The sequence below is a fragment of the Carettochelys insculpta genome, chromosome 27, assembly GCF_033958435.1.
Source record: "Carettochelys insculpta isolate YL-2023 chromosome 27, ASM3395843v1, whole genome shotgun sequence".
NCBI classification, from domain to species: domain Eukaryota; kingdom Metazoa; phylum Chordata; order Testudines; family Carettochelyidae; genus Carettochelys; species Carettochelys insculpta.
Window position 1 is genome coordinate 11,578,859 of NC_134163.1, and position 26,626 is coordinate 11,605,484.

Genomic DNA, 26,626 nt, shown 5'->3' on the forward strand with positions numbered 1-26,626 from the left:
CCCAGCACGCACTGCTTCCTCATGACCTCCAAAAATAACACCCAGGGTGCACTGCTTCATCTCGATCCCCTTTTGTGGCACATAGGGTTTAGGACTCCCAGCATGCCCTGCAACATCAGGTGCTTCATATAGGGCCCAGGGTGATTAGAGCACGCACTGCTATATCATGATCTCCATCAGGACACCCAGCACGCACCGCTCCATGTGGCTGTCCCTCATGACACAGGAAGATTAGGGCTCCCAGCAGGCATTGCTCCATCATGCTCTCCATGTTCAGCTCCCAGCATGCTCTGCTCCATCACCTCTCCATGCACAGTTCCCAGCATGCTCTGCTCCATCACCTCTCCCTGCAGTTCCCAGCATGCTCTGCTCCATCACCTCTCCCTGCACAGTTCCCAGCATGCACTGCTCCATCACCTCTCCCTGCACAGTTCCCAGCATGCTCTGCTCCATCACATCTCCCTGCAGTTCCCAGCATGCACTGCTCCATCAGGTTGTCCCTGGACAGCACACAAGGCTCCCAGCATGCACTGCTCCACGTGGATGCCCTTCTGTGCTCCCAACACGCACCTCTCGGCCCACTGGGGCAGTGCATGATGTCAGCACGTCCCCATTTCCCTTTGCCGCCCCAAATCTTTCACTGAGGTCGCTGGCACAGTTGAACTCAGTGGTACAGCCGTAACACACACCCCCTACGCCCACGCCGTGGTGGTACAGTCTTCCCATTGTTTGCGAGGTAGGGCCCAACCCCCTGTATTGTACCCCGTGGTGGTACAATCCTTCCCATCCCCACAGAGCCTCCCTCATCAGCTAGTGGAACAGCCCGATAAAGTGTTTTATCACAGCGACCGTTATTGGCCGTTACCCAATGGTTCCACCTTCCCCCCCCCGCCTATCTACAGTCTCGTCCAATCAGAGGGCTGGACTGCTTACTGCGCCGGTGTAGAAGAGGCAATCCCGAAGGGGGGTGGAGAAAACGAGGCTGCGCTGGGCAGCCCGCCCCCGCGTGGTCTTCTCATAGAACCGGCCCGAACGAAAGATGGCGCGGAGCTCCGCGATAGGCGGTCAGAAATGATTGACGGCCACGACAATCAATAGCCCGGCCGGAGAGGGCGTGGCAAAGGGCGGCACAGACCGGATGGGACGCGAGCGGGGGGCGTGGTCGGTCGCTGCCGCTGTGGGCTGAGGGAAGGGGCGGGGCTGGCGGAGGCCGTTCTGGGTTGCGCGCGCAGCGAGCGGAAGCGCGGGCGCGACGCTGAGGGGGAGGCGCTGACAGGCGGCGCCGCCGCGGCCGGGGTGGGGTTGGTCCCGGGAGGACGCAGCGGGTCGCCGCCGGCGGGATGGTGTGGGCGCCGCCGGCGTGAGGCGGTCCCGGTGGCCCTGAGTCCTCTCCCACCCCCCCCCGGGCTCAGTCTGGCCCGGCCCCCGGGGGGAGGATGGGGCAGCGGCGGATCCCGGGCAGCAGCAGCAGGGGCCCGTCCTCAGCATGACCGGCGAGAAGAAGAAGAAGAAGCGGCTCAACCGCAGCGTCCTGCTGGCCAAAAAAATCATCATCCGGGATGGAGCCAACGTGAGTCCTCCCGGGGGAGGGGTCGGTCCGGGGGGGGGGCTTTGCTCCACCCTATTTCCCAGGCCTCGCGCACGGGTGCTGGGCATTCCCTTTGCCGCCTGGTGCAATAGCCCCCGCACACGCCGCAGGCATCACTGATGGAGCCCGACGTGGGGGGCGGGAAATGTTTGTGAGTTGGGGGCCACTGACCCCCTCCCCAGGAAGATCAACTGGGGGGACACACAGGTGAGCAGCGGGCCGGGGTCCCCACGGATTTGGCCCCCAGGTGAGGAGGCGGCGAGGGTCACGTTCACCTCACTCCCTTTGAGCTCCAGCCCGAGGGAGGGGGATGCCAAGGCTCAGGAGTCACCCCAGGACTAGATTAACACTTCAGGAGGCCTAGGACGAGCAGATTTTGTTGGGGGCCCTCAGCCCTGCGTTGGGGCTGAAAATAGGGGGTGGTCATTGTCTGCCGGGGCAGAGGGGTGGGAGGTGGGATCTAGAGCCAGGGGGATGTAGGCAACATTATTTTAATTTTTTACATCCATATGTGGAATAAATGTTATGTGCACTGAGGCAGGTGCTCTAGTAGAAATGTGTGCTATGGGCGCTCTGCTAGTCAGCTGGGCGGCACTTAAATCTCTTCCACAGTGCACAGAGAAAGCTGGATGTGGGGTCTGAGTTGGAGGGAGTAGGGGATGCAGGTGTCTACCTGGCACAGGTCCCCAGCAGGGGGCAGCACAGGTGGCTCCCTATGGCTGTGGGCTTGTAGGCATTCCATCCCACTTGTCCTGCTAGCCATGAGCAGATGGGAGTGGACCCATAAGGGAGCACAGGAACAGAGATTCCCTGCACTGCTGTTCTCAGACCCACTTCTCCCTCATGCCAGGCAGAGCCCACAATCTGGATACAGTCCTGGTTTGCCTCATTCCAGCCTGCAAGGCTCAAGGCTGTCCCTACTGTGGAGATCCAGGCAAACCGTGGGCCATAGATTGCCCATCTGTGCCCTACTGGTGGGTGAGCAATGGGCAGCACTGGCCTAGTGTGATGTTCTTGGTGAATAGGGTGTAAATCCCAGATTGCAGCTATGGGGATCCCTGGTGGGAGCCAAGAGTGCATGTGCTGGTTGCACTGCTCTGGGCCCATCTTAAATGTGGGAAGACACAGCTGTGGTCTAATTTGGAGCCATTTTTTGAAAACCTTGGATCTTATCGGTGTAATGGTTCCAGTGAAATGAGCCCAGCTGGGCCAATCTGTCAGATGTATTCTTCTTTATTGAGGGCTTGGTTGCCTTGCTGGGTAGGCTGTCGCTTACTTTTGGATTTTAGGTTGTCTGAAGTATTTTGGACCTTCTGTTTGGAAGTATTTTTGAAATAGGGAGAGACCAGCAATGCACATCAGCAGATACTACCTCTAATGTAGATTATTATGCTCTACTATAGTTAAATTTCAGCACCATGCTTTTTATTTTAATCGGTTAGTGTACTGGGTGCACCAGAGTTTGTCATTGAGTGGTGAGCTCTTTCCCACCAGGCTGACCCTCATGAAAACCAATATACTAAGTTGTGGTCTTCTCCTGCTGTGCTGGTTCTCATGGTTCCCAAGCCATCATATCTGTAAAGTAGATGCTTGCTTCTGAGGCTAATAGCACCATAAAAACTTTTCATATGGCAGTTACAGCACTGTCCTGGGAGACGGTCTTTTTGGGTAGAGTGATCTCTCCATATATTGGAAGCAGTTTAACCATTTTCCTATTTCATCAGACTTGCTAAACTGGTTTGGACTAGTCAAAACAGAACATACTTATTTAAGTTGGAAACAAGGCAAGCCTGAGTTTTGCCTGTTTTTCCTTGTGAAGTAAGAGACAGCTATAAGCCAGTTTAACTTGTGATACTTAGCATTAAAACAACTTTGGAGCCATCTGACTCAAAGGGTTACGAATAGATGGGTTTTTGTTAAATCCTTCCCATTAACAGAATAAACATAAATATCTGAACATCTGTTTGATTAATGGTGTTTTCTCTAGGCAAACTAAAATCAGTGGGAACTGAACACTTGCAGTAAACAGACTAAATATGAAAGAGGATGGACTAAGCAACAGCAGAAGCCAGAGAAATGTTAATTATACTATTTCAGGGATGGCTATAAGCGCAAGCACAGTGGGTCATTCAGAACAGTAAATCATGCCTTGGTGCCTGAAAGTTTAGCAATTAAAGTAAACTTCACTTAGTCCTTAGTGACCAGTGTCCCTCATCTACAGTCCAATCTTAGTCCTTTTATTGAAAGTCCGAGAAGCTGGTTGAGACATTGAAATGTGAATTATAAAAACAGGTAGAAGATGCAAAATGCCGTAAAACAGGAATGAAATTTTTTCTATTAATGTTTTGTTTAACCAAGTCTAATAAAACAGGAATGTTTTATTACAGGAAAGTATGACTTTACAAGGTAACTGTACTCCAAATGCATATTAGTTTGTTGTGAAATTATTCAGATTCCTGACACCATCCACTGTGCCTGTTAAGGATTAGTCATGGCATTCTGAAATAATTTTCCAAATATTCTTCTGCCTGGCAAGGTTTCATCCACACCCAGCATAACTGCAGTCATGTTAATGAACCACATTAAATTGCTTAAAGAGGTTACATTTGTGCTGTTGTCTGGCATAATGTAATACACTGTCTCAATGGCTACATCTACACTAGCCCCAAACTTCGAAATGGCCACGCAAATGGCCATTTCGAAGTTTACTAATGAAGCGCTGAAATGCATATTCAGCGCTTCATTAGCATGTGGGCGGCTGCGGCACTTCGAAATTGACGCGGCTCGTCCTGACAGGGCTCCTTTTCGAAAGGACCCTGCCCTGCTTCGAAGTCCCCTTATTCCCATCTGCTCATTTGCATGGCCATTTCGAAGTTTGGGGCTAGTGTAGACACGGCCAATATGTGTTGATCACGTCTTCTAATGTCTGGTCATATTAACTATAACAGCATGCTAATGACAGCTAAAAAAATTATGGTTTTAACTTAGCTGTTGGGTTTGTGCTTTTGGTGCTGAATATCCCAAGTTCAGTGCCTGCTGACAACAAAGTGCCTTATTTGGCCACAGGTTGTTACATTAGTATGGCTCTTAAATACAATTTCCATGTAATGCTAGACAGGAAAAGGGCGTTTTCAAAAACAGTGTTGGGGAGAAATATCTAATTGTGGTTAATGCTTATTTTCTCCAACACAATTGTTTGCATGGTCTGTGCTGTGTTATAAACTGGTCCCTGCACAAGTTCTTTCTAGTTCTGTTGTGATTTAGTCTGTTTAAATAGTTGCTGCTCCTCTGAAGCAGCATGTAGTCTTTCTAACATGAGTTGAGAGCATACATGATTTTTGTTTTGATCTGAGTGACAAAAAGATCCAACTGCAGAGCTTTGGTTGAGAAGGGGTAAGTGAAGGCTCTGATGGAGGAAACTTTCTGGGATGGGAAGGGGTATCTCTCTTCCTACCAGGAAAGTGTAAACTTGCACTTTTCTCCAGCATTGCTGGCATTCCATCTTCACATTTTGTAACAACAAAGAGTTTTCCCAGTTGTTTGTGTAAAATAAAAATAACTTCAATGACCATATTTCCCTGGGGTGTTGACTGTTTTGAAGGTGTTTGTCTTTGAATGAAGTTTGCAACCTATTTAAAGGATGTACTAAAACTCTCAGTACACCCAGAATCTCAGAATCTTCTTTAGTTGTCTTCTCTTGCACTGTTTACAGTTACCCTAATTGTAGTTCTCCTAGATAATTCTCTTTATGTTTGAGGCAACAGCATGATATAAATTCCAGCATACCTTTCACACCATGCCACTAGTAAACCGAACAGGAAGCCTATTAGTTTACTCTAGAAAACACACACAGGGGCTTAGGTTTTCCACAACTGACAGGAGATTTGGACATACAACTCCCCTGAATGGAAGCTGCATCTAAATTCCTTAGGTGGCTTTGAAAATTTTAAACAGCTGCGTTGAGTTACAGGTGTATTTTATAATGCATCTTGACTTGTTTTGATGCTATCTGTGCTTTCTAGTGTGTTTAAGTTGCACTAAAAAGAAATCCCATTTTGTGAAAGGCACACCTTGCCTCAGAGTAATTGACCTGTGCAGTTCCCTGAAGGCTGAGTTCAGCCTTGTGTACTTTCTACACTCCCGTGTGTCTCCTGTTCTCCATACGCCTATGACCTTGTAGGTACACCCTACACAGGAAAGAAAAATCTGAGTAAGTAGCTGCAATTTAACACTTGGGGAAATGCTTATTCTGTAACTAAGTCCAGCATTTGTAGGGAAAATTGGTTGTCCCTAAAGAACTAAAAGGAAGACTTTTTCAAAGTCACAAAGGGTAGTGAGTTCCCCCACACGCTTTGAAAATCAGTGAAAGTTGAGCACCTACCTGCCTTTGGTAACTTTAAAAATCTCCCCTTGTATGGTTTAGAATTTGTGCCCAAAACTGCCTTTCAGATTTCAGGGTATTAACGTGTTTTTTCTTTCAGCGACAGGGGATTGGAGACCCCAGTGTATACCATGCCGTGGTGGTTATTTTCCTGGAGTTTTTTGCCTGGGGGTTACTCACGACTCCTATGTTAACGGTGAGTGACTTATGCTAATGGTAGCAATGCTGAGATTGAGGATATCAGCCAAGATCTTGGTACAGTTTGGGTTTGGCATGTGTGGTAAACCCGGTGGTAGACCCTTACCTGGAAGCTTCCGGAGCCTTCTAGAAGGACAGTATACTGGGTGGTGGGCCAATGCGTTTCTGTTCCCTGTCTAGGCCCAGACCTTCATTGGTCAGATAGGCCCTGTGCTCCCTATAAAAGGCTCCCCATCTGGTAGCAGGGGGGAAGGTTTTGGGAGGTGCACCAGAGGAGCAGGAGCACAGCAAAAAGATACCACAGGGAAGCAGTGGGTGAAGTGGCCCAGGGTGAGACTACTACTTTGGGGCAGGGGTAAAGGTCCTGCCGGTTGCCTCTTGTTCTCATAGGGACCCTGGGCCGAAGTGCAGGATGGAGGGTGGGTCTGGACTCCCCCCACCCTTCCCCTGAGGGATCACTTCAGTGGAGCAGGCACAGGCCTGCAAGGGGACTGGTCTTATTCTCCCTGTACTGGTCCTGCCTCTGATGAGGATGGCTCGCTAAGCGGAGACCCCTGCCTTTGGAAGGGCCTGGGCAAAAGGGGGGCCTCTGTGTGTCTCTGAGGCAGCACAGATCCGCCAGGAAGCGCAGGGACCCACAGAGGCTGACAAGGGACTTTGTCACACGTGTAAGAGTCAAAATCTAGAATACTGTAGTTTATATCTGTAGAACTCATTCTGCAATGTACTTTATGCATGGCAATTGCTGCAGCCACATCTTAAGTGGAACACGGTAATTGTTTAAAAGTGTATAGGACAGATAATCCCCCATTCCATTCAAATATAGTCTAAATTTAGGGATGGAAAGTTTAAGAACCCAAACAGAAATTTGTCCAGAACTTGTCATTTAGGTCTTGGATACTAGTGAAAAATGCCAGGGGAGATACTTAATGGTTGAGCAAGGCATTAATTTTTTTTCTAACTCATTTAGTGACCACAGCTTTTGCCCTTGTGCAGGACGCTGGTTTAGTACTGATATAAAGGTAGGGTCGCCTCTTTCTGAATTATCAGCACCACTCAGCACCTGGTCAAATTGTTGGGAGGGGCTCTGTCCAATTACTGACCATACCCGTCCACGTGGATCTGAAATCTCTGCAAGATCTCAATTGGTGATGACAAACTGTAGTAACCAGTTATTTTTTGGAGTGTTCTTTTGCAGTGTTGTAGCCTGTTGGTTGGTTAGTATTAAAAAGAAGGCGGGTGAGATGAAATGCTGTATTGGACCAACTTCTGTTGGTAGAAAACACAAGCTTTTGAGCTTCTTCATAGCTGCGTTAGAATTGCAATGTAAGGGTGAAAGCTTGTCTTCTTCACCAACCAAAGTTGGTCTGTTTAAAAAATACTATTTCACCCAATGTGTTCCCATGATGACCAATATAGATGACGCAGGAAATGGCACAATGAAACCAAGAACTAAGGGTTAGCTTTATCAAAAGAACTCTAATTCCCAACTCAAATTTTTCTTGAATTAATTTAGTGACTGGAAACTTCCAAACTGGCAGTTTCCAGAAGGATTCTCAGCTTTCAGAACTTATTTTCTGCAGCTGGTATGACAAGTCACATTAGAGTTTAATGTAGCATACTGATCTTTCAGCTGATTTCTGGGATCTATGTAATTGCTGTAGAAAGAAGTGCTTGTTCACAAAAGCCCTTAGAAGTACATCTGTTAAAGTAAATCATGTAGATAGGGGTGAGGGCTTGTTGAGTCAAATGAAAAGCGTAAGTAGGTATTAGGCTCATGAGGTGATGATGGAGATATCTTTGTTTGAAATGGCCTCAGTGTTAGAGAAATGTGGTCATGAGCTCACCCCCTCCCCAAATCCAACACAGTCCCTCAGAGTCCTGTGGCTAGTGAGGAGAAGTGGCTGCTATTAGCATAGATGAGGGAACAATAGGGCTCCCTATATTTTGTTAGCCGGTCATGTGGTGACTGTGTCATGGGAATAGGAGGACTGCTGCTATGGGCAAATGTAGATTGCAGACGTATTTAGTCTCTTGGCCTTTAACAGCAGAACATTGTGAGGGATCTGTAAAATAGTTGACTTGGTCTCCACAGGTGTTACACCGGACTTTTCCTCAGCACACATTCCTGATGAATGGCCTGATCCATGGGGTCAAGGTAAAGAATTCTTTCGTTCTATATTAAAGAACCAGTGCTGTAGAACTACAGTGGGCCTGGTCATCTCATCTGGGCTTTGTTCCAAGCTGAGAAACAGGGTCAGCAGCAATGGAAGGTCATTATAATTAGGGATGTAATCAAGTATCTGGTTACACAACTAATCAATAAGCTGATGCTTACGGTTATCGGGTTAGTGCTACCAGTTACTTGTAGCCTCCCTGCAAGTAAATAAGGAGTTGTGGTTTCACCTCTGTCCCTTCTTGTACTAGGATTAGGCAGTTTCCCTTGCTGATGTTCTGAGGTTCACCTTCTGTCTCCCCTTCCTCTGCAGCTCTCCATTTAAAAGGCTGAGTCAACACAGTGGCAGGGGTGGAGGAGGAAGAGCCCAATCCCCATGGTGGGGACAGAAGCTGAGCCAGCCTGTGTGCCAGCTCAGCCTTTTAAATGCAGAGTGGCAGGCAAGCAAGGGTAGGGGGTGGCAGTTAATTGAGTAATCATCAGAAATTTTAGTGGATATTCGGTTACCTGATTACTTGCTCTTTAACATCCCTAATTATTATCAGAGAGCTGTTTGTAGTTAGTCTGATCTATGGTGGGTAAGTGGACACATCATTGGCAAGCACAGCAGAAGGCCAGTTCTGTTTGCATACTCTGTTGATTCTGTTTGCTCACCCATTTAGGTATTTTCTTCCAAAATAGCACTGATAGTCTGCTGGATAGCTCTGGAAACATGCACCCTTTACTGTGCTTACAGCTAATAATATGCCAGAACAGCGTGAGAACACCCTAGAGGCCAGATACTAGACCGTAAGAAAACAAAATATTGGTACTGTTGTAGCTGTTCAGTAATAAAATTAAAAACAATGTAACCATAGAAACTCAGCCTTCCTGTGGAGAAGTTAGTGATTATGGAGCCATGCAGCAACTGCCGAAATGGTTACAGAATGGCCCAGTGCCTGTGGGGGAATTACAGAAGCTGGCAAGCACTAGCACAAAATCACTTTCTAATTTGCTTGGTAACATGGCAGAATTGATCATTGAGCTGGGCATTGGTTTTAGCAGGAGCACACCAGTACAAGGAGCATGATGATCATTGAAGGATTTTTCTCATGAGTAGGGCAACTCAGGTAATTCCACATACACCTTAAAGAGCTTTTGTTTGAGTATGAAAAGCTTCTAGATCTGGAGAATTATAGGATCTGAATGGACTTGGTTTCTCTTCATATACACCAGGTCTTAATGTTGAGCCAGAACTTTCCCTGAAATGTGGCAAATGTGACATTTTGAAGCTTTGCCAGCATCCCCTGGCAATGACAATTCCCTGCTGTAAAACAGGCATGGGAAGCCAACAGCTGCAGATTCTGATTGCTTACGGAGAAGAGAAATAATTTCTGAGCACTTAGCAGTTTCAACTTTATTGAGTTTTTCCAGTGTAGAGATTTCAACTGGCTAGTGAATTGTCATGTCTTAGTAACAGAGAGAGAGCTTTGTTGGTCTGTATTTTATCAAAACAAAAAAGCAGTCATGGAGCACTTTAAAGACTAACAAAATAACGTATTAGTTGATGAGCTTTCATGAGACAGACTTGTTTCACATCTGAAGAAGTGGATCTGTCCTACCAAAGTTCATCACCTAATAAATTATTTTGTTAGTCTTTAAAGTGCTCCATGACTGCTTTTCGTCATGTCTTGATGACCTTGCTTCTTCCTAGAAAACCAGTACAGTGGATTGCTGTCATCTGTACTGGTTACATTACAGTTCTTACTCTCCTATTGACAATCGGAGAAAGTGCCTGTAGGATCTGTACCGAGTATGAATCGCTCTCTTCTCCTAGGGCTTGCTGTCCTTTCTGAGTGCCCCATTGATTGGTGCTCTCTCTGATGTCTGGGGCAGGAAGTCCTTTCTTCTCCTCACTGTGTTCTTCACATGTGCACCGATACCTCTCATGAAGATCAGCCCATGGTGAGTCTATGGTTGTAATAGAGATGATGTGAAGATGCAGTGATATGGGAGGGATCAAATTCAGAAGATGAGTAAGCACGTCAGAAGAGGGAATTCAGAGGTGTAATCACTCAAGGTATTGGAGTGAGGAGGATCTGGAAGTTCATTGGCTGTGGAGAAGATCGGAGGGGCATATATGATGAAGGAAAGAGGCCTGAGGAGGCAACTTTTCCTTGACCCCCAGAGCTTCCTTCACACCACATTGGATCCTAACTCCTGTAAGAAAGAGAAGCCTTCTAGTGTTTGCTTCACACTGCTAAAAACTGCATCAGTACTGAGTCACATTGATATTCCCTTCCTGTGTGAAATTCAGCCAGAGATGGGTCTGGATTGGATTTTTAAGCCATGAAATGTTAAAATGAAAGGAAGTCCAGCCGCGTTTCTGTGCACTTCAGGATGAAGTAAGATAAAATGAATGGAAGCAGGGATGTGGAGAAGACTTTTGTTCACCAGCATTAGGCTCCAGTGTTTTTCTTGTGGCTTCCTCTCACTCTGTCCCTGGGAATCTCTTTTAGGTGGTATTTTGCAGTCATTTCCATGTCTGGAGTCTTTGCTGTCACCTTCTCAGTGATTTTTGCCTATGTTGCTGATATCACACAGGAACATGAACGCAGTACAGCTTATGGCTTGGTAAGGACTTGCTTCATTAGTTTATTCCCCAAAGACTGACTTTGGCTCTCCAGAATTCAGAGTTGGTGGGGTGGGACAGCTATCTTAAGAGTGGCCTCTCTGTGTGTATTCTGCTCAGGACTTCTGCACCATCCACAATCCACTGTGTGTGTTGACAGTCCCATTCCTGATTCCAAGAGTAACAACATGTTAAAAAAACAAAACAGTGGCTGAGCACCTGGAGCTTCTGCTGTTCTTGGATAGTGTTCTAATAAGATTACTGAAAACACCTCAAGTATTGGTTGAGATGCCTCTGGTTATCGCCTGTTGTCATGACCTAGCCTGAACGCTATCATGAAGTAATAGCACATTTCTATATTCAGGAGACCCTGCCCCTGTGATTAGGCTACTTTTGTTAGTGGCGCTGATGGCCTTGGACGACTCCAGGAAAGAGGGTAGGCTTTGGTCAGAAGACATTATAATAACATTTTTATTTATGCTGCAGGTGTCAGCCACTTTTGCAGCCAGCCTGGTCACAAGTCCAGCAATTGGTGCATACCTGTCCCAAGCCTATGGTGATACACTGGTGGTGGTGCTGGCTTCAGGGGTTGCTCTGCTGGACATTGGCTTCATTCTGCTAGCTGTACCAGAATCTCTGCCGGAGGAGATGCGCCCTGTGTCTTGGGGAGCTCCCATCTCTTGGGAACAGGCAGATCCGTTTGCAGTAAGTAGCTTACTCCTGGCTATTTTTCACTGCAGTTTAACTTCTAGAGCTAGTTCCCCAGGTTCAATTATGGCTTTTCTAATAAGAGGGTGATGACAAAAAGGGAATCATCTTGCAGGAAGTAAAGAATGTGAATTTAGACATTGTATCAGGCGCACAGATGATGTCTGGCTGTATCTAGCGATTATCCAGTGCTAGATAATGAGTTTTCAGTGTACACGGTTACATAATGACTGAAAACATCTCCCAATGCTCCTGAATAAGCTCATCTTTTGTTGTAAATAACACTTGGTGTGAAAGCAAATCCTATTGCTTTGCAGATGCACTCTCGGTAGTTATGCAAAATACCTAGCATGTTACTACTTCTCTTAGCCTGGAGGGTGCTGCTTGGAGCTCAGAAAAGCTTGAGGCTTTTTTGCTCCTTACCTTTGTGTCACTTAGGAGCAATGCTGACAGAGTTCTACAACTAATAATGCTCTTGACTATGTAAATTAAGATATGAAAGGTTAAGAGATTCCCTTCAGGATGCAAGCTGACCACCTTGGTCATGGTCATGGCTGTCGTTCCACCTGCCACGTAGGATTGCATGGATTCCCAGGAGCATTAGAGGAGTCTTTACCTTCCTCTGAAATTTGTAGTGTGTTATCCCAATAGGAGCAGAAATCTTCATGGAACAATGGTCTGATCTGCCAAGTCTTTGGATTCTCTAAGCCTCTCACTGCTTCCTGTAAAACTTAGTGGCTTTAGAATCTGGATGAAGTGAAAAGGAATGAAGGGGATTATCTTCACGATGAACTAGTGAATTAACGGAACTCCACTAGTGAACAAAGGCATTGTTGTCCAGATTAGCCTCTAACCCAAGTACTGTCAAAGTAGAGTCACTTCCATGTTAACGCTTTGAGGAGAGCCAGAGTTCCAGAAATCCATCTGGATTCTCGATGATGCTAAGCATTAGATGAAGTGTCCCACAGCTGGGGGAATGGGACAAAAGGAGGAGCTTGCCTAGGCAGAAGTAATTTGGTGCCAGGCTGACTGATCCATCCTACAGACTTGTCCCTCTGATGTGCAGAACAAGCCTTTCTAGGGCACGCAGTGTGCTAAGTAACAATCTGTGTTGGGTTTGGATCACAAGGAGCCTAACGGTCTTGTTTGTTTTTTCCCTCCAGTCTCTCCGTAAAGTGGGTCAGGATTCCACTGTGCTTCTCATCTGCATTACGGTGTTTCTCTCCTACCTACCTGAAGCCGGCCAGTACTCCAGCTTCTTTCTGTACTTAAGACAGGTCAGTCACTGGGGTCAGAAGGTACCCATTTTGAAATGAAAGGGTTATAGGGCTTGTTGTACTTGCATACATTTCTTTAATTTCCTTCCCGACTCCTCTGTCTGGTGCAGCAGCTTCTACCCACTCACGCCAGACTGTGGGAATTTGCACTTGGCCACACACCAGGGCCGTGTCTACACTTGCCAAAAACTTCGAAATGGCCATGCAAATGGCCATTTCAAAGTTTACTAATGAAGCGCTGAAATACATATTCAGCACCTCATTAGCATGCGGGCAGCCGCGGCGCTTTGAAACTGACGCGGCTTGTCCAGACAGGGCTCCTTTTCAAAAGGACCCCGCCTACTTCGAAGTCCCCTTATTCCTATGAGCAGATGTGGTGGTGGGGGGGGTTGGGGATGGTACAGGGGCTGTGGTTGAGGAGGGGGTTGGGGATGGTAGGCAGGGCCCTTTCAAAAAGGAGCCCCGTCTGGACGAGCTGTGCGGCGGTGAGCCGCATCAATTTCGAAGTGCCGCGGCCGCCCACATGCTAATGAGGCACTGAATATGTATTTCAGCGCTTCGTTAGTAAACTTCAGATGGCCATTTGCATGGCCATTTCGAAGTTTTTGGCTAGTGTAGACATAGCCCAGCAGTTCCAATTTGCTGCTGCTGAGTGGAAGCTGGTTTCCAGTCAAACTGTCACCTTCCATTGCCTCTCTCCCCAGTATAACCAGACCTCATCTGCTCTTTTCCCTTCTTCTGGATGATCCAAACTGTGGTAGCTTTAAATAGGGTGAGAGGAGCTGTGCAAAACTGGTCCCCATTCAGCAACTTCTCCTTGAGAGAGGTGTTCTGGGCATAGTGGAGGTGTTAATGAGGAGATGAAGGGTGTGGTTTTTTAATGCTCAAGCAACACATAATGTATATCAGTTAGCACTAGAGAGAACTCTTCTGGCATGGCTTTTCTCAGACACGGCACAAAACTCTCTCTGAGATATCAGAGGGGAAACCGAGTTAGTCTGTCTTCAAAAACAGCAAGAAGTCCTCTGTCACCTTATAGACTAACAGATATTTTGGAGCATAAGCTTTCGTGGGCAAACATCTGTTAGTCTACAAGGTGCCACAGAACTTTGTGTCTGAAATAGTGTCCCCTTCTGGTGTCTTGGCAGGTCATTGGATTTTCCTCAGAGACTGTGGCAGCCTTCATTGGCGTGGTTGGAATCCTCTCCATACTGGCTCAGGTGAGAATCCATTTTCTGCGCCGTTCTCTGGGTACTACTCTCAACCCCCTTGTTGAGTATAAACCAGTATTTGTAACATTGAGGATTGGATTGGCAACTGCCAGAATCCCTCTGTGATGACTTCTCTGTGCACATTACTTGCTTCAAGACAGCCCAAGGTCTGACAGATGAGAATTGCCTCCTTTTTCTTGGCTTTCCTATTCAGTCATGTTGCTGCCTTTCTTTCTATTGTTTGATGCCCTTGCTTCATTTTCTCTTTCCAGACGGTAGTGCTGGGGATTCTCATGCGTTCAATAGGAAACAAAAATACCATCCTCTTGGGCTTAGGCTTCCAGATTCTACAGCTTGCCTGGTATGGCTTCGGATCACAGCCTTGGTAAGATTGGCACTATTAAATAAACAGTTGGCCTGCCTCTCATCCCTCTCCTTTAGCAACTGCATATGCCCAGTATAGTTGTGAAGTGTTCTCCATTTCACCTCCAGAGGGAAGTGTGCGTCTGTGATTCCAGCCTTAGCGCGCAGAACTCTTCCCATCTATGTAGCGAGCTTTCCTCCTTTCGGCATAATACAGCGGTTTTTAATTTGCAGCCCATGGACCCCTGGGGGTCTGTGGACTAGCCTAAGACTTCCAAAGGGGTCTGCATCTCCATACAAATATTGTTAGAGTTCTGCAAATGTTTAATGGGGCGATTTCTCTTTCTCTTGGAGGATGATGTGGGCGGCAGGAGCTGTGGCTGCCATGTCCAGTATCACTTTTCCAGCCATCAGTGCCATGGTGTCCAGGAACGCCGATCCTGACCAGCAGGGTATGTCACACATGTTGTTTTTGTCTAATGTTTGGATTAAAATTCATCCAACAGTTATCCTAACAAGATTTCTGATTCTTCTTCATGGTGGGAAGGGAGTACTACTGAAAGTCTAAGTATTGTATGCATGTATTTAATCCTTTGAAACCCAGTGAACATCTGGGCACATCCTGTGCAACATCTCTGTATGGCTTCAGAGCTGTATGCCAGCCACTCTGCATGTTACATCTCTGCTGTGTACAGCATGAGTACTCTGGACATCCGTATACTCAAAAGAAGGGAGAATTGAGAACATATTCTATCACCTATACTAGTTTCTAGGAACTAGCTCACACCATCAGCCCCTCAAAACTTATCTGCATTTAATGATACCTGATGCTTGAGTGAGGATTTTGTAACACACTCCATAGTTCTTAAGTGCAACATTGAGCTGCTGCTCATTTGAAGTAGAGAGGAAGTTCCTTCTTGACTATCCCATCTACCTTGAGTTTATTCCCTTGGTTGCAAAGTCAAACTGCCTGTAATTCAATTTCCTGTTTTCAGCTGTCGTGATTTGCCTGTGTCCATGCTCTGGGAAAGGGCAGTTTGATTGTTGTTAAAGAGTTTGTAGGGAACTAATGCTACATGGGAGTTGAGATCTGTTTTCAAAATTGTCATTGGTTTGTGTGTTTTGTAGATCTTCTGATTGTGGACTTCATCCTGTTCTTCTGCATACAGATGTCTTGTCTGTAACGGATGCCTTTAGGAAGCTGGAGGTTTATGTCTTGTCTTCCCCTTTTTCCTCCCAGGTGTGGTTCAGGGAATGATCACTGGAATTCGAGGACTCTGTAATGGGCTAGGGCCTGCTCTCTATGGCTTTGTCTTCTACTTGTTCCATGTGGAATTGAATGAAATGGCTGAGGTGGAAACCCTGGGTAAGGCCACGAAGGTCATGGTCAACCCTACTGATGAGGTATCTTATCCAGCATCACTATATTTGGCTGTATTCTCACTTCACTGTATGTTACAGCATTAATCATTCCTGTGCTTTGCTTTACAGAGCAGCATTATCCCAGGGCCCCCTTTCCTCTTCGGAGCGTGCTCTGTCCTGCTGTCACTCCTAGTGGCCTTGTTCATTCCAGAACACAATCTTTCACTGAGATCGGGCAGCCATAAGAAACACAGCAATGGAGCCCAGACCCACATGCACAGCCCACAAGCTGGCGGATCAGATGGCAAGGAGCCCCTCCTGGAGGATAGTAGTGTATGAGAGTGAGAGGAGAGAACCTGAATCTCTTGCATTTTGACTCCAAGCCAAGGATGGACTGTATCAACTGGAGTTGGGGTGAGAAGTGGGGCGGGGAAGCAATGGACTGTACCACTAACAGCAAATGCGGGAGAGGAAAATTGTTCTTCAAAGCCAAATACATCCAGATGGTGCTGTAAAAGAGATTGTACTGTCTGGTGCTGAAGGAAGAAATGGAATTGTACCATGTAGAGGGATAGTTCTGAAGGAAAACCTGTTATTGTTTGTGAATGGTGAACGTCAGTATCGCCTGCCATATATTCTCCTTGCCAATGAAAGTGAGGAGCCAGAATTCTATCCCTGTTCTTTAATGTAAACAAAATGATCTGACAGCAAGAGAAAACCAAGGCATCACTTATATGTCCTCCCCCTCCGCCCCCAAGTATACTCAGCACTAGCCTCTGGCCTACCTCTGCATGATGGGCTAAACTACTTCAGGCTAAGGATTGGGCGAGTATAGGAATCACAGTCCAAGCCTGTGTACTCAGCTCATGCTGACAGTACAAGATCAGCTGGTGCATTAAATACAGGCCAGTGGGTGTGTAGAATAGACCAGTCACTGTCCAACAGAGTAGATTTTTATTTCTTGAGGATTGGAAGAATTTACCTATTCCAGCCCATGCAGTAAATTCAGGCACGATTGTATTTCAGTAATATTCTGAAAGAGGTGACAAAAGTAGAGATGATGTTGTCCCACTGCCGTTAAGTCACACAGGAGTGAGTTGATGAAAAGGCAGTGGAGAGTTAGTGATAAGCTTCAATTTCCTGTTTTGGAACAACTACACGGTTACTTCAGTGTAGCATTTTCCTGTGGTTCCTTCTGGAAGCCAAATAAGAGGTTTCAAAAAAAATCTTTCATGGAACTGAGAAAGTTCAGAGAAATGGCTTACTCCGTGTTACATGTTACATCTGTGTTTAAAAGCATATTAATTTCCCCCAAAATGCTGCTATCTGATGATTGTCTTGGAGTTACAACACAGCTGGGACACCAGCCTTTTGCTCAGTCTGTCTGAAAGGCTGCGGCATAAAAAATGTATGTAGATTTGAATTCCTCTTTGCATTACTGAACCTCCTGCAGGGGACAGCCATCTTGGTGAAAAATGGCATCTTAGGGACCTCAGTTGTAGGCTTGAGCTTTAGTTTAAAGAAGAGCAGCAGAGTCGAGTAAAGGCTCGAAACCTGAGTCACGGGAAAAGCTATTTACAAATCCATAAAGGGGCATTCGGAGAGGAGAGGAAGCAATTATTCTCTTCAGCCTGCGAGATCAGAATCTGAAGGAATAGGCTTAAACAGTTATGGGGAAAATATAAGTCAAATATTAGGAGTAATTGTAAACCAATGAACACGTAACCTAATAGATCTAATTTAAGGGGGCTGTGGATTCATCCACTGAAAATAGTCAAGGCTTGGACTAGAGCAGATTTGATGCGATAGATCTTTCTTGTTATGGAGAGAAGTCTTCTGTCCAGTGATTGTGGTTTGGGTCCGTTTCCTGCTGGCATGGATTTGTAGTAGGTAACTTAGCCTCTCCGTTCGTTAGGAACAGGAAATCACAGCTACCTTCCTTAGGGCATAGTGGCAGAGGTCAGTTCCTAGGATGCTGGTGTCACAAAAAGACACTTGAAGCAAGGCTCAGAAAATACCATTTATTTCTAAATGAATATTAGAGCTGGTGAGATGCGAGATCTCCAGTTGCCAGGACTGTTGTGCTCTGACCACATGCCAGGTACTTCCTCCCTCCATCCTGCTTGTATACTTCAGCCTGCCCTAGAGGGACTGATGGGGATGTTGGGAGTTCAGGCTCCAGGGCTCATTTGCTTTTTGGCCTCTTGTGAGGCTACCACCATGTGGGACCAGTTGATATCAGTGCTGTCGGCAGTGTTTTTTTGTGATGTGGACAGCCATCCAGTGGGAAGTGGGCTGGGGTTTGTAAAATGAACTTCACATGGGCTATTGAACAGCTGTTGACTAGTAACAGCTCACAGTTGCTGTTCACCTAGATGGGGTTTGAGCTACTGACATAGTTTGTATTCACCCAGTCCTCGGATTTAGCCAGTTATAAGAAATGGTAATATTAATTAAAGTGTATAACTCACAGTTTAACAGTTTGGAAACAATTTTTGTCACCCAAGGCCCCAGTTGGACCCATCCTCTTATGCTGTGTTAAAGCAGGGAACAACCTGGGTTTGCTCATGTGGATCTGATTGCAGGACTAGGGAATAAATTAGCAGAAAGCTTCACTAAACACATTGGCTCCAGTTTTCTCAAGACTTGTCTTGGTAGTGCCTCAGAGTCCGTGAATCATGATCAAGAAGATCTGGTACTGTCCATGTGCAGCAAAACCAGATCCTAAAGCAGATCGCCCCATTTAAATTCCTTTTCCCTCTGCCCAAAAATCCTAGCTCTGTAGAATAACATAGCTACAGATTTAAAAAAAAAAAAAGGTACAAAAGTTAAACTGCTGTCTCGTACTCTAACATTATGCATTAAAATTTGGCTACTGTACTTGTCTACCCACAAATAAAAATGAAAGTCATAAATACATTACTGTGGTCATACTGAGGCAAATATAAATGATGAAACACCACAAACTGTAAACTTAATATATTATATATTATAAATTATATATTTTTAAAATATCCTTCCCTTTATTTAATACCTTAGCTTATTAAAACTGACATGTTCTGAATCTAATGTCCTTTTAACTGTTGCTGCCTGTAAATTTTTATTCATCATTCTGCTTGTCTAGGGAAACTGGTGTGGCTAGTTTCACCTCTTTGTCCTTAGAACAATGTTCTGATGTTTTTGAGTTTTCAGCACTGCAGCAAAGCACTTAAATTCCCCCAAAATCTGTTCTGACACATTCAATACAAGTTTTCTAATAGATTATATGACAACACATAACCCTAACTTTTGGACCCAAACGACATGTTACTTTAAGCAAATTATACTTATTAGCGTAAAGCTGTCTGTTTACAAGCAAATCCCTGAAGCAACTAGTTTCTGAGGCTTGGTCTACACTTACTAGTATAAATCTTGTCATTCGGGCAGCAACTTTTTTACCAACTGAGTTATACCAGTAAAAGTCTTAGTGGGTTTGGAGCTATACTAAGTAAAAGTGCTGTGCTGATATAAGTATTTCCCCTTCTGTGTAGGGAAAAACCACTCTGGTAGAGTTAAATCAGGTCTTGTCTACACTAATAGAAAATGGCAATACTACTGAATTATTCACTCTGAAAGCCTGAGTGTGGCCCGGTGGCAGGGATGTTGCATTCCATAGGAGATTCCGTTAATTTTTAATAGTGAAGCAGACAGAGGAATCAGCAAATTCTTGAAATTACATCTACCTTCCCAGGAAACTGGGGAAGGTCTAACACCACCTCACCCCCCCCACCCAGGTCTAATCCGTCCCCTGTACATGTAAGGGTAAAAGCCACCATTCTGCCTTTTGACTGAGAAGGATTTTGGCCAGCCTGTAAAGGAGTTAGAATTACAGGACCTGAATGAAGAATGTCATTATTCTGAAGGGCCGATAATTCTGTATCACTCCCCATAGAAGCTGGAAAAACCTGTACAGAACATTCATTTTTCAACTAGTATTTGTTAATTTTTTTTGTTTGTTTGAAAAGTACCTTTTTTAAAAAACCCTGCAGCAGGATGCCAGATATTGGCTGTCCAGGATCAATATTATTTCTCCAGTTCATCAGCTCATCATCATAAAACAGATGAGTAAGAGTGTTAAGACTCAATTTTTGGCAGAAAATGTTGCACTTAGTATCTCCTGACGGTTAAGGTAATAGCAAGTTTCTTCTCCAGCAGTGATGCAGGGTTTCTCATTTAAAAACTAACTTTTGTTGGAGTAAAGATGCATTATAACAAACGTTACTTTCTCACGCGGCCTTTTGTTTTGCGAATCCGAAACAAGCCAATGAAAATTTACGATTTTATTCCATCTTTCTGTGCGCCTCGGTGGCTTCAAATGTTCTTGGTGATCAGGCATCTGGAATGGCAGGTTTTAATAAAGAATGGCAGCACCTCCACTTTTTTTAAATGAATGGAGTTTGCTATTATGCGTGACCTTGGTTTGTGTTCTTAGCTTACGAAGAAATGTATTTAGTTCATTGTGTTTAGAACTGGCTAATCTCTCCCACTGACGGGTTATTTATTAAACAGCTGCTTTCCTGTTGCAGTAAAGTCCTCTTTGCAATCTCACTCTTCTAACCCATGTGAAACAAGGTGACCTTTAAAAAAAAAAAATCTGTGTCTGTGGTGCTTTTGAAATGACTTTGCAAGGGTCCTAAATATTTCTCCATCCTTTGCCCAGGTGTGCTCTCGGAATTAGAGCAAAGAACTGCACATCAGGTCTCCTAACATCTTTCCTCAAGCTCTTACTGAGGGCTTATCTACAGGCATACTTGCATCCATTGAATTATGAGCATCCTAAAACAGATTATTTCAGGGCAAGCCTGTGTAAATGCTTATTTTAGGTAAGTGGTTGGTCAGATAAGGTCAGTATCCAACTTTCTTCTGAAATAAGTGTCCAGACAAAGTGTCCATACCTGTTGCATTTAAATCAGTCCTAGAATCCTCGAATACCAGGGCTGGAAGACATCAGTCGGTCATCGAGTCCAGCCCCCCCCCAGTCCTGAGCAGCTGTTCTTCTGAGTGAATCTGCCTTTCTTCTACCAATTTCCTATCTCATCGCTATTATAGTGAGGTTTACATAAAAACGGAAGTGTTTCTACTGTGCTTAGATGAAAGGTGCTGCTTTACTTGGTGCATAAGTACTGTATTTCTGAGATACACGCTTCAGTAAACCACACTGGGTCTGATAGAGTAACACTAGCTCAGCTGCTGGGGGCAGCATGACAGCCCTTCTTCCCCCCTACCCCATCAGTGCAGAAATGCTGCACGTTTGTCAAGTGTCTGACCCTGACTAGTACAACTTGTGGATTGTTTTGGATTTGCATTCACTAAGAAGTCCCAAATGCTTACCAGGACTCATTGGCAGTCAGGTACGATCTTGATACAGGTGTTCATCATTCCTGCCTTTGCCTATACAGGTTGAACCTCTCTAATTTGGAACACACTCATCTGACGACATCCATAATCCGGCATGATTTTAGTTAGTTTGATGACCGTTTACGTTGTGGGCAAGTTTCCTGTAGTCCCATAAAGTTTATTTACAGCTGCCAGGCCTGGCTCTCAGTGTTCTGTGCTGTTTGTTTAGCTGTAGTTTACCCCTAAATCTCTTCTAAGAGCCCAGTAAGCATTGGAAGCGTTGGTAATGTGCTAAACCAGCATTTCCCAAAGTGTGGTCTGCCACCCAGTACCAGTCTTTGCAGGAAAATATACTGGTCCTTAGAAAAATATAAAAATTATCACTATGTACTCTTACTGTGAATGAATAAACTGTGAATTTATTTGTTTTTCACTTTTTTGTGAGTTTATATTTTTGGGACGCAAAAGAAGGTACTGAAAAAATCTGGGTCCCAACTATATAAAGTTTGGGAAAACCTGTGCTAGACAATATTGACCTCCCATGATCAGGCAAATTCTCATCTGGCAAAGGTCAGGTCCCGAGAGTGCTGGAAGAGAGATGGTTCAACCTGTACTAGATTTACGTGTTTCTTGTGAGAATATTTGCTGTGCTAAAGCAATGTAATCATGAGAAATAAAATCAGATTTCAAGCAAAATCATCTGTTACATGAATGGAGTCCCACAATGGGCTGGAAAGGCAGGTCACATTTTACAGGATATGCAGCTTGTGCTAATCTGAAATTACTTTGCGGTGTGACCTCAGAGATGGGGAGAGAACCAGATGCGCCACATGAAATTGATTGGACTGGGGAACCTTTCCCTGTCGCACTCCATAGAGTTTAGACTGGGATTTTCAAAAGACACTGCAGTATTTGTTACCTAAATTCTTCAACTTTGTGGGAGTTTGTTACCTAACTTTCTTATGAAAATTCTGACAATGAAAATCTGTCAAACTTTTTTTTTAAAAAAACCCCACCATTTTTGGTGAAAGTGGCTTGTTATCTCTTGACCCAAAATCTGTTTTTCATGTAGGTTACTCAGCAGTGGGCTGAAAAGCCTCCAGATGGCAACCTTTTGTGAGTTTCTTGTCACCATTTGCTCATTCCTGGACAGAAATGGTTTGTTTACTTGAAAGACACCTTTGTTTTAGAGCCTTTCCTTAAGGATTTGTTCACCCACAGTTGGTCACAACTTCCAGCTCAGGACAAAACCCCAGTTAATAAGTTAACATAACCTTTCAAGGCTGAGTTCTAGCTCAAAGTAATGCAGTAATACAGATGAGCCCTAATGGCAGACAGCTTAGCAGAGGCAGTGGTGCTGAATGACATAGGATCTTGTGTTGGTTCTCAGGGCGTCTGGGCAAGCAGCATAGAGCAAGGGTCCAACATCATTGTGTCAGGGTGTAGCAGAGGAAAGGAACAATGCAATTGGCGGGTTAAAATAACCTTCCACCCCCTATGGACTAGCATAGAGGAGGAGGAAGTAGTGAAGCTACAGTGGAGAGATGAATGTGAAGGAGGAGGCCTATTAACGGCTGTGCCACAGCCCTTTGCCTCTGCTTGTTCCTTGTGCTAGAGTGCTTCCAGCCAGTGAACCTGGAGTTGACAACTCTGGTTCCTTCTAGTAATTCTAGCTCTATCTAACTTTCTTTCCCCACCCTTTAAGGGAGTCTAGAATGACTCCAGGGAATGGGGAATGGGAGTTTTATGTACCACTTACTTTCTACCACACTGTAAAGCCCAGATCAGAGAAAAGGCCACTAGGTGTATGAGCTGCTTGTCGCTAATCTTCCCTGAAGTGATTATTAAAAGCTAAAAATACCATCTGTTTTTTATCTACTTGACTTTGATTTATGCTTGCGCTGACTTTTCCACTAATTGGAGTTCCAGGTTGAGTTGGCTGTGTTGCTCTGCCATTTTGGTATTCCACACAGAGCACAGGCTAGCAAGGGCATGGAGCTGTACAGACTTTCTCCTGCTTCTGTGTTTGGTAATCCACAAAGGCAGCTCTGGAGCGAGTTGCACCTTGAGCATTCTGTGCATGAAATCTTGAAGCCTCACATGAGCAGGAGAACAGAAAATATCCTGTGTGCTTCTTGCTGTTAAACAGTTCTCGCTAACCAGACAAGGTGCGTCATTAGTATTAGTGCAGTAGCACCAAGAGGCCTGTATGAGGTTCGGGGCCAGGTATTTGCTGGACTGGGCAAATACAGGAAGATGTAGAACGTGAAGTTCAGATGACAAGCATGGGAAGGGTTGTGGAAATGAGATTGGAACATGTGCGGGACTGAGCATTGCCCCCTTTGCCTGGAGATGGTGCTGACTGAGGGGATAAGTTCAGAAAAAAGCGTTTCTCACCCAAGGGGCAGGATGGGTGATGGGGCAGAGACAAACTAGTGAAGTAGTGTCCTCACCAAAACAGAGGGGATGGAAGGGTGGCCCCCTGCATGAAGCTGTGGACGAGCAGCTTCAACATGAAGGGGACCTGATGCAGGTATCTGAAGGGGAATGATGTAACCACAGACCTAGGCATAGACAGTGATCCCAGAAATATTTTTGAACGGATAGAGGAGGGTGAAGTGGATGTCACACTAGCAGAGAGGTCCTTACAGTAACTGAGGAAGGAAACAATCTGGGGCTCCGGAGAATTTTGGCCATCTATGCTGACCAGGTCTCAGGAATCTTCCAGAAGAAAAGGCTGTGTGGAGGTGCTAGGAAAGGACGGAGTGCAATCAGACATGACTTTGAGATTCCAAGCCTGAGTTTCCTTTTAGAGAGTCATTTACATCACCAAAGCGGCAGAGGAAATTCCCTAGGCGACGGCGCTAGACGTTTGAAAGAGCTTCGAGAACCAATAGGAATCAGTCCATGCAGCTCCCTGAAGTACTCGTGGAAAGTCAGGAAATGGATTTGCTGACACAGGATGGAAGGGAACAAAAAAAGAAAACCCCACAAGCCATTAATCATTCTGGCTTGGGCTGTTTGCACACCATCTAATTCCAGCAAGTTTACACAGGGCTTCCTTTGCTATCAGGAGAAAAGCAAACGATCAAAGATCCGTTAATTATCCAGCCACGAAGTGGAAAAGAATAAGCCATCTACCACCAACCCTTGGAATCCAGCTGCTGGGAAGTCACTGGCTCTGTACAGATCTCCTTCCAGGGGTCAGGAAGCTTCCTCTCCTGTTGAGTTTTGTGATGGGAAACTGGTCCTTCTGGAGAGCCCATAGTAGAGAACAAAACCAAATGCTGGCTGTTGCTTCCTGAAGTTACTATAAAGGTTGGGCTGCGGTTCCCAGATGGCCCAAATCCCAAGCAGTCACAAGACCAAGCATCAGCACTGAGGACAAGGACCAGAGGGTAGGAACCATCTGTACCGAATGGGTGTGCAAGAGAGGGGCCAGAGAAATTCTTCGTGACGTTGCCAACTCCATTCCAAAAGCCAATTCCCACCCCCCACTTTCTGCCCATAGCATGTTACTGATCTTTGCAGAAATGCCTATCTAATAACCCCTCCTTCATCCCTGAGCATTTATGGTCCTGTGTATATAAATACTCTTCACTCACCCAAGGGGAAGTAGTATCCTGTTTTCGGGTGGCTGTGGCCTTCCCTTTCTGCCGCAATGATGCATCTTTGCAGCCTCAGCATTTCAGGAGAGTTGCACACTTGACTGACAAGATCAGTTCTTCCTGTTTGACTCAAGGTCGCCACTTAGCCTCGGCAGTGGGGAGGTCAGCTCCTACGTGCCTTATCTCCCGCTGCCTTTGTTCCTCGTTCTATAGCCAGGCGCTCAGAGGTACAGGAGGTGAGAGCTCAGGGGATCAAGCTACATTTGTTTGCTTACACAACCCGCTGACAGATGCTTCAGCTGTTACTGCTCATGTTTCCGCAGTCTGGTGCAGAGCTGTCCCATCCTAGGATGGGATGGGGCAGCCATCTCTGTCCCCATGCTTTGGAGGGAGCCCTGTGGCGGCTGTCCCTCCTGTCCTGGGGACAAGACAGGAGGCTTATCTGGGGCAGGGTATGGTGACAGGTGGTGGCAGCAGCAGGGGGTTGCCATCCCTCCCTGCTGCCACCACACAGGTTGCTCCCCTTTGCTGTGCTCTCCCATCCCCTTGAGCCCCACTTCTCCACAGCAGTGGGAAATGGCCTCTGCTCCTTGCATCCCATGAAGAAGCAGGACAGCAGGCTGGGAGCATGCAGCAGGTGACCCCCTGCCGCTGCTGCCACCCTCCCCGCTGCACCCTGACCCAGGTAATCCCCAACCTGGTTGGTCAGGGGAGGGGGTAAAAGGGCAGGGTGGGGGACAGAATGGGGGAGAGGTGGGGCAGTGGGAGTTGTCCCAGGTCCCACGTCTGGGGCACTGGGAGGGGATTTGCCTCACACTGCCCTTGGGTTGGTCCTGTATATCACATAAGAACGGCCATACTGGGTCAGACCAAAGGTCCATCTAGCCCAGTATCCTGTCTGCCGACAGTAGCCAATGCCTGGTGCCCCAGAGGAGGTGAACCGAAGACAACGATCAAGCGATTTGTCTCCTGCCATCTATCTCCATCCCCTTTATTCCTCCTCCTCCTGGCCCTCACCAAGGTGGGCTGTAATCATTTTCTATAAGGGTATCTCCGGTCTGGAAAGACCAAACTCATCTGGCTAAGTGATGGGTTCCTGCCCTGCCTGGCATCCAGTCAGCACAGCAAGAAAGGAGCAGCCCGGGCTGGGACATGGGCACCCAATTAGGGGCCCAGCTGTGAGAGCACGTGTCCTACACTGCATGCCCTCTGCCACACCCCCAGTGTGGCTTATGTTAATGATACAGTTAGGATGGAGCAGACGAGCCCATCTTATGTCTCCCTCCCACCTGCCTCTCCTGGCTTGTCTTTCTGAGAATGTGCTCAGTGGTGCCTAGGTGCGGTAAAGCCAGACTGTCTGGGGCACCTGGCACTAGCAACTGTTGGAAAACAGGGTAGCGGGTTAAAGGGAGTCTGGCCATGGACCCAGTCTGGCCATTCTTGTTTTCTTCCTCTGCCTAGCTGAGATGGTTCAGGACGAGTTTGGGTTTATAGGCCGAGTTTTAGGTCATCTTCTAATCTTGCCCAAACCCTACATGTGTATGTACCAGGCTAAGTGAACTTTGACCAATGTGACATCCTCTCCCAGGTAGTGTGCAATCTCTCAGGCAGACAAGACTTTGGGTCGTTTCTGTAAGTTGCTCTGAAGGGGCGACAGACATGCACGCCACGGTGCTTTTCAGGAAGCGCCCATGTGCTCTGCAGCGTGTTGTGATTCCCAGCAGCTATTCTTTCTGGAAGCACTTTGAAGGAAAGCTGCATTGTTCT

The 26,626-nt window shown here is 46.1% G+C and overlaps 1 protein-coding gene across 2 annotated transcripts; it reads left to right on the forward strand.

Moving 5' to 3' along the window:
- Window positions 1-1,255: 1,255 nt before the first annotated feature.
- On the forward strand, window positions 1,256-17,183 carry LOC142002265 (hippocampus abundant transcript 1 protein-like). 2 transcript variants are annotated; one of them, XM_074978241.1, is made up of 12 exons: window positions 1,256-1,570; window positions 6,070-6,165; window positions 8,263-8,325; window positions 10,160-10,287; window positions 10,842-10,956; window positions 11,441-11,659; window positions 12,826-12,939; window positions 14,088-14,159; window positions 14,423-14,535; window positions 14,868-14,965; window positions 15,754-15,917; window positions 16,005-17,183. In XM_074978241.1, exons 1-12 carry the CDS (start codon window positions 1,487-1,489, stop codon window positions 16,212-16,214), a joined length of 1,476 nt encoding a protein of 491 aa, XP_074834342.1. In that variant the 5' UTR covers window positions 1,256-1,486; the 3' UTR covers window positions 16,215-17,183. The 2 variants fall into 2 exon arrangements, with proteins under 2 accessions (XP_074834342.1, XP_074834343.1); XM_074978242.1 differs by having other exon boundaries at window positions 6,076-6,165.
- Window positions 17,184-26,626: the final 9,443 nt, after the last annotated feature.

What these genes read in the sequence shown, in the direction of transcription:
- LOC142002265 (XM_074978241.1), top strand. Translation starts at nt 1,487, where the DNA reads ATGACCGGCGAGAAGAAGAAGAAGAAGCGGCTCAACCGCAGCGTCCTG. An exon ending in AACAGGCAGATCCGTTTGCA is followed by an intron (nt 11,660 to 12,825) that starts GTAAGTAGCTTA and finishes TTTTCCCTCCAG; the next exon opens with TCTCTCCGTAAAGTGGGTCA. An exon ending in TGGTCAACCCTACTGATGAG is followed by an intron (nt 15,918 to 16,004) that starts GTATCTTATCCA and finishes TTTGCTTTACAG; the next exon opens with AGCAGCATTATCCCAGGGCC.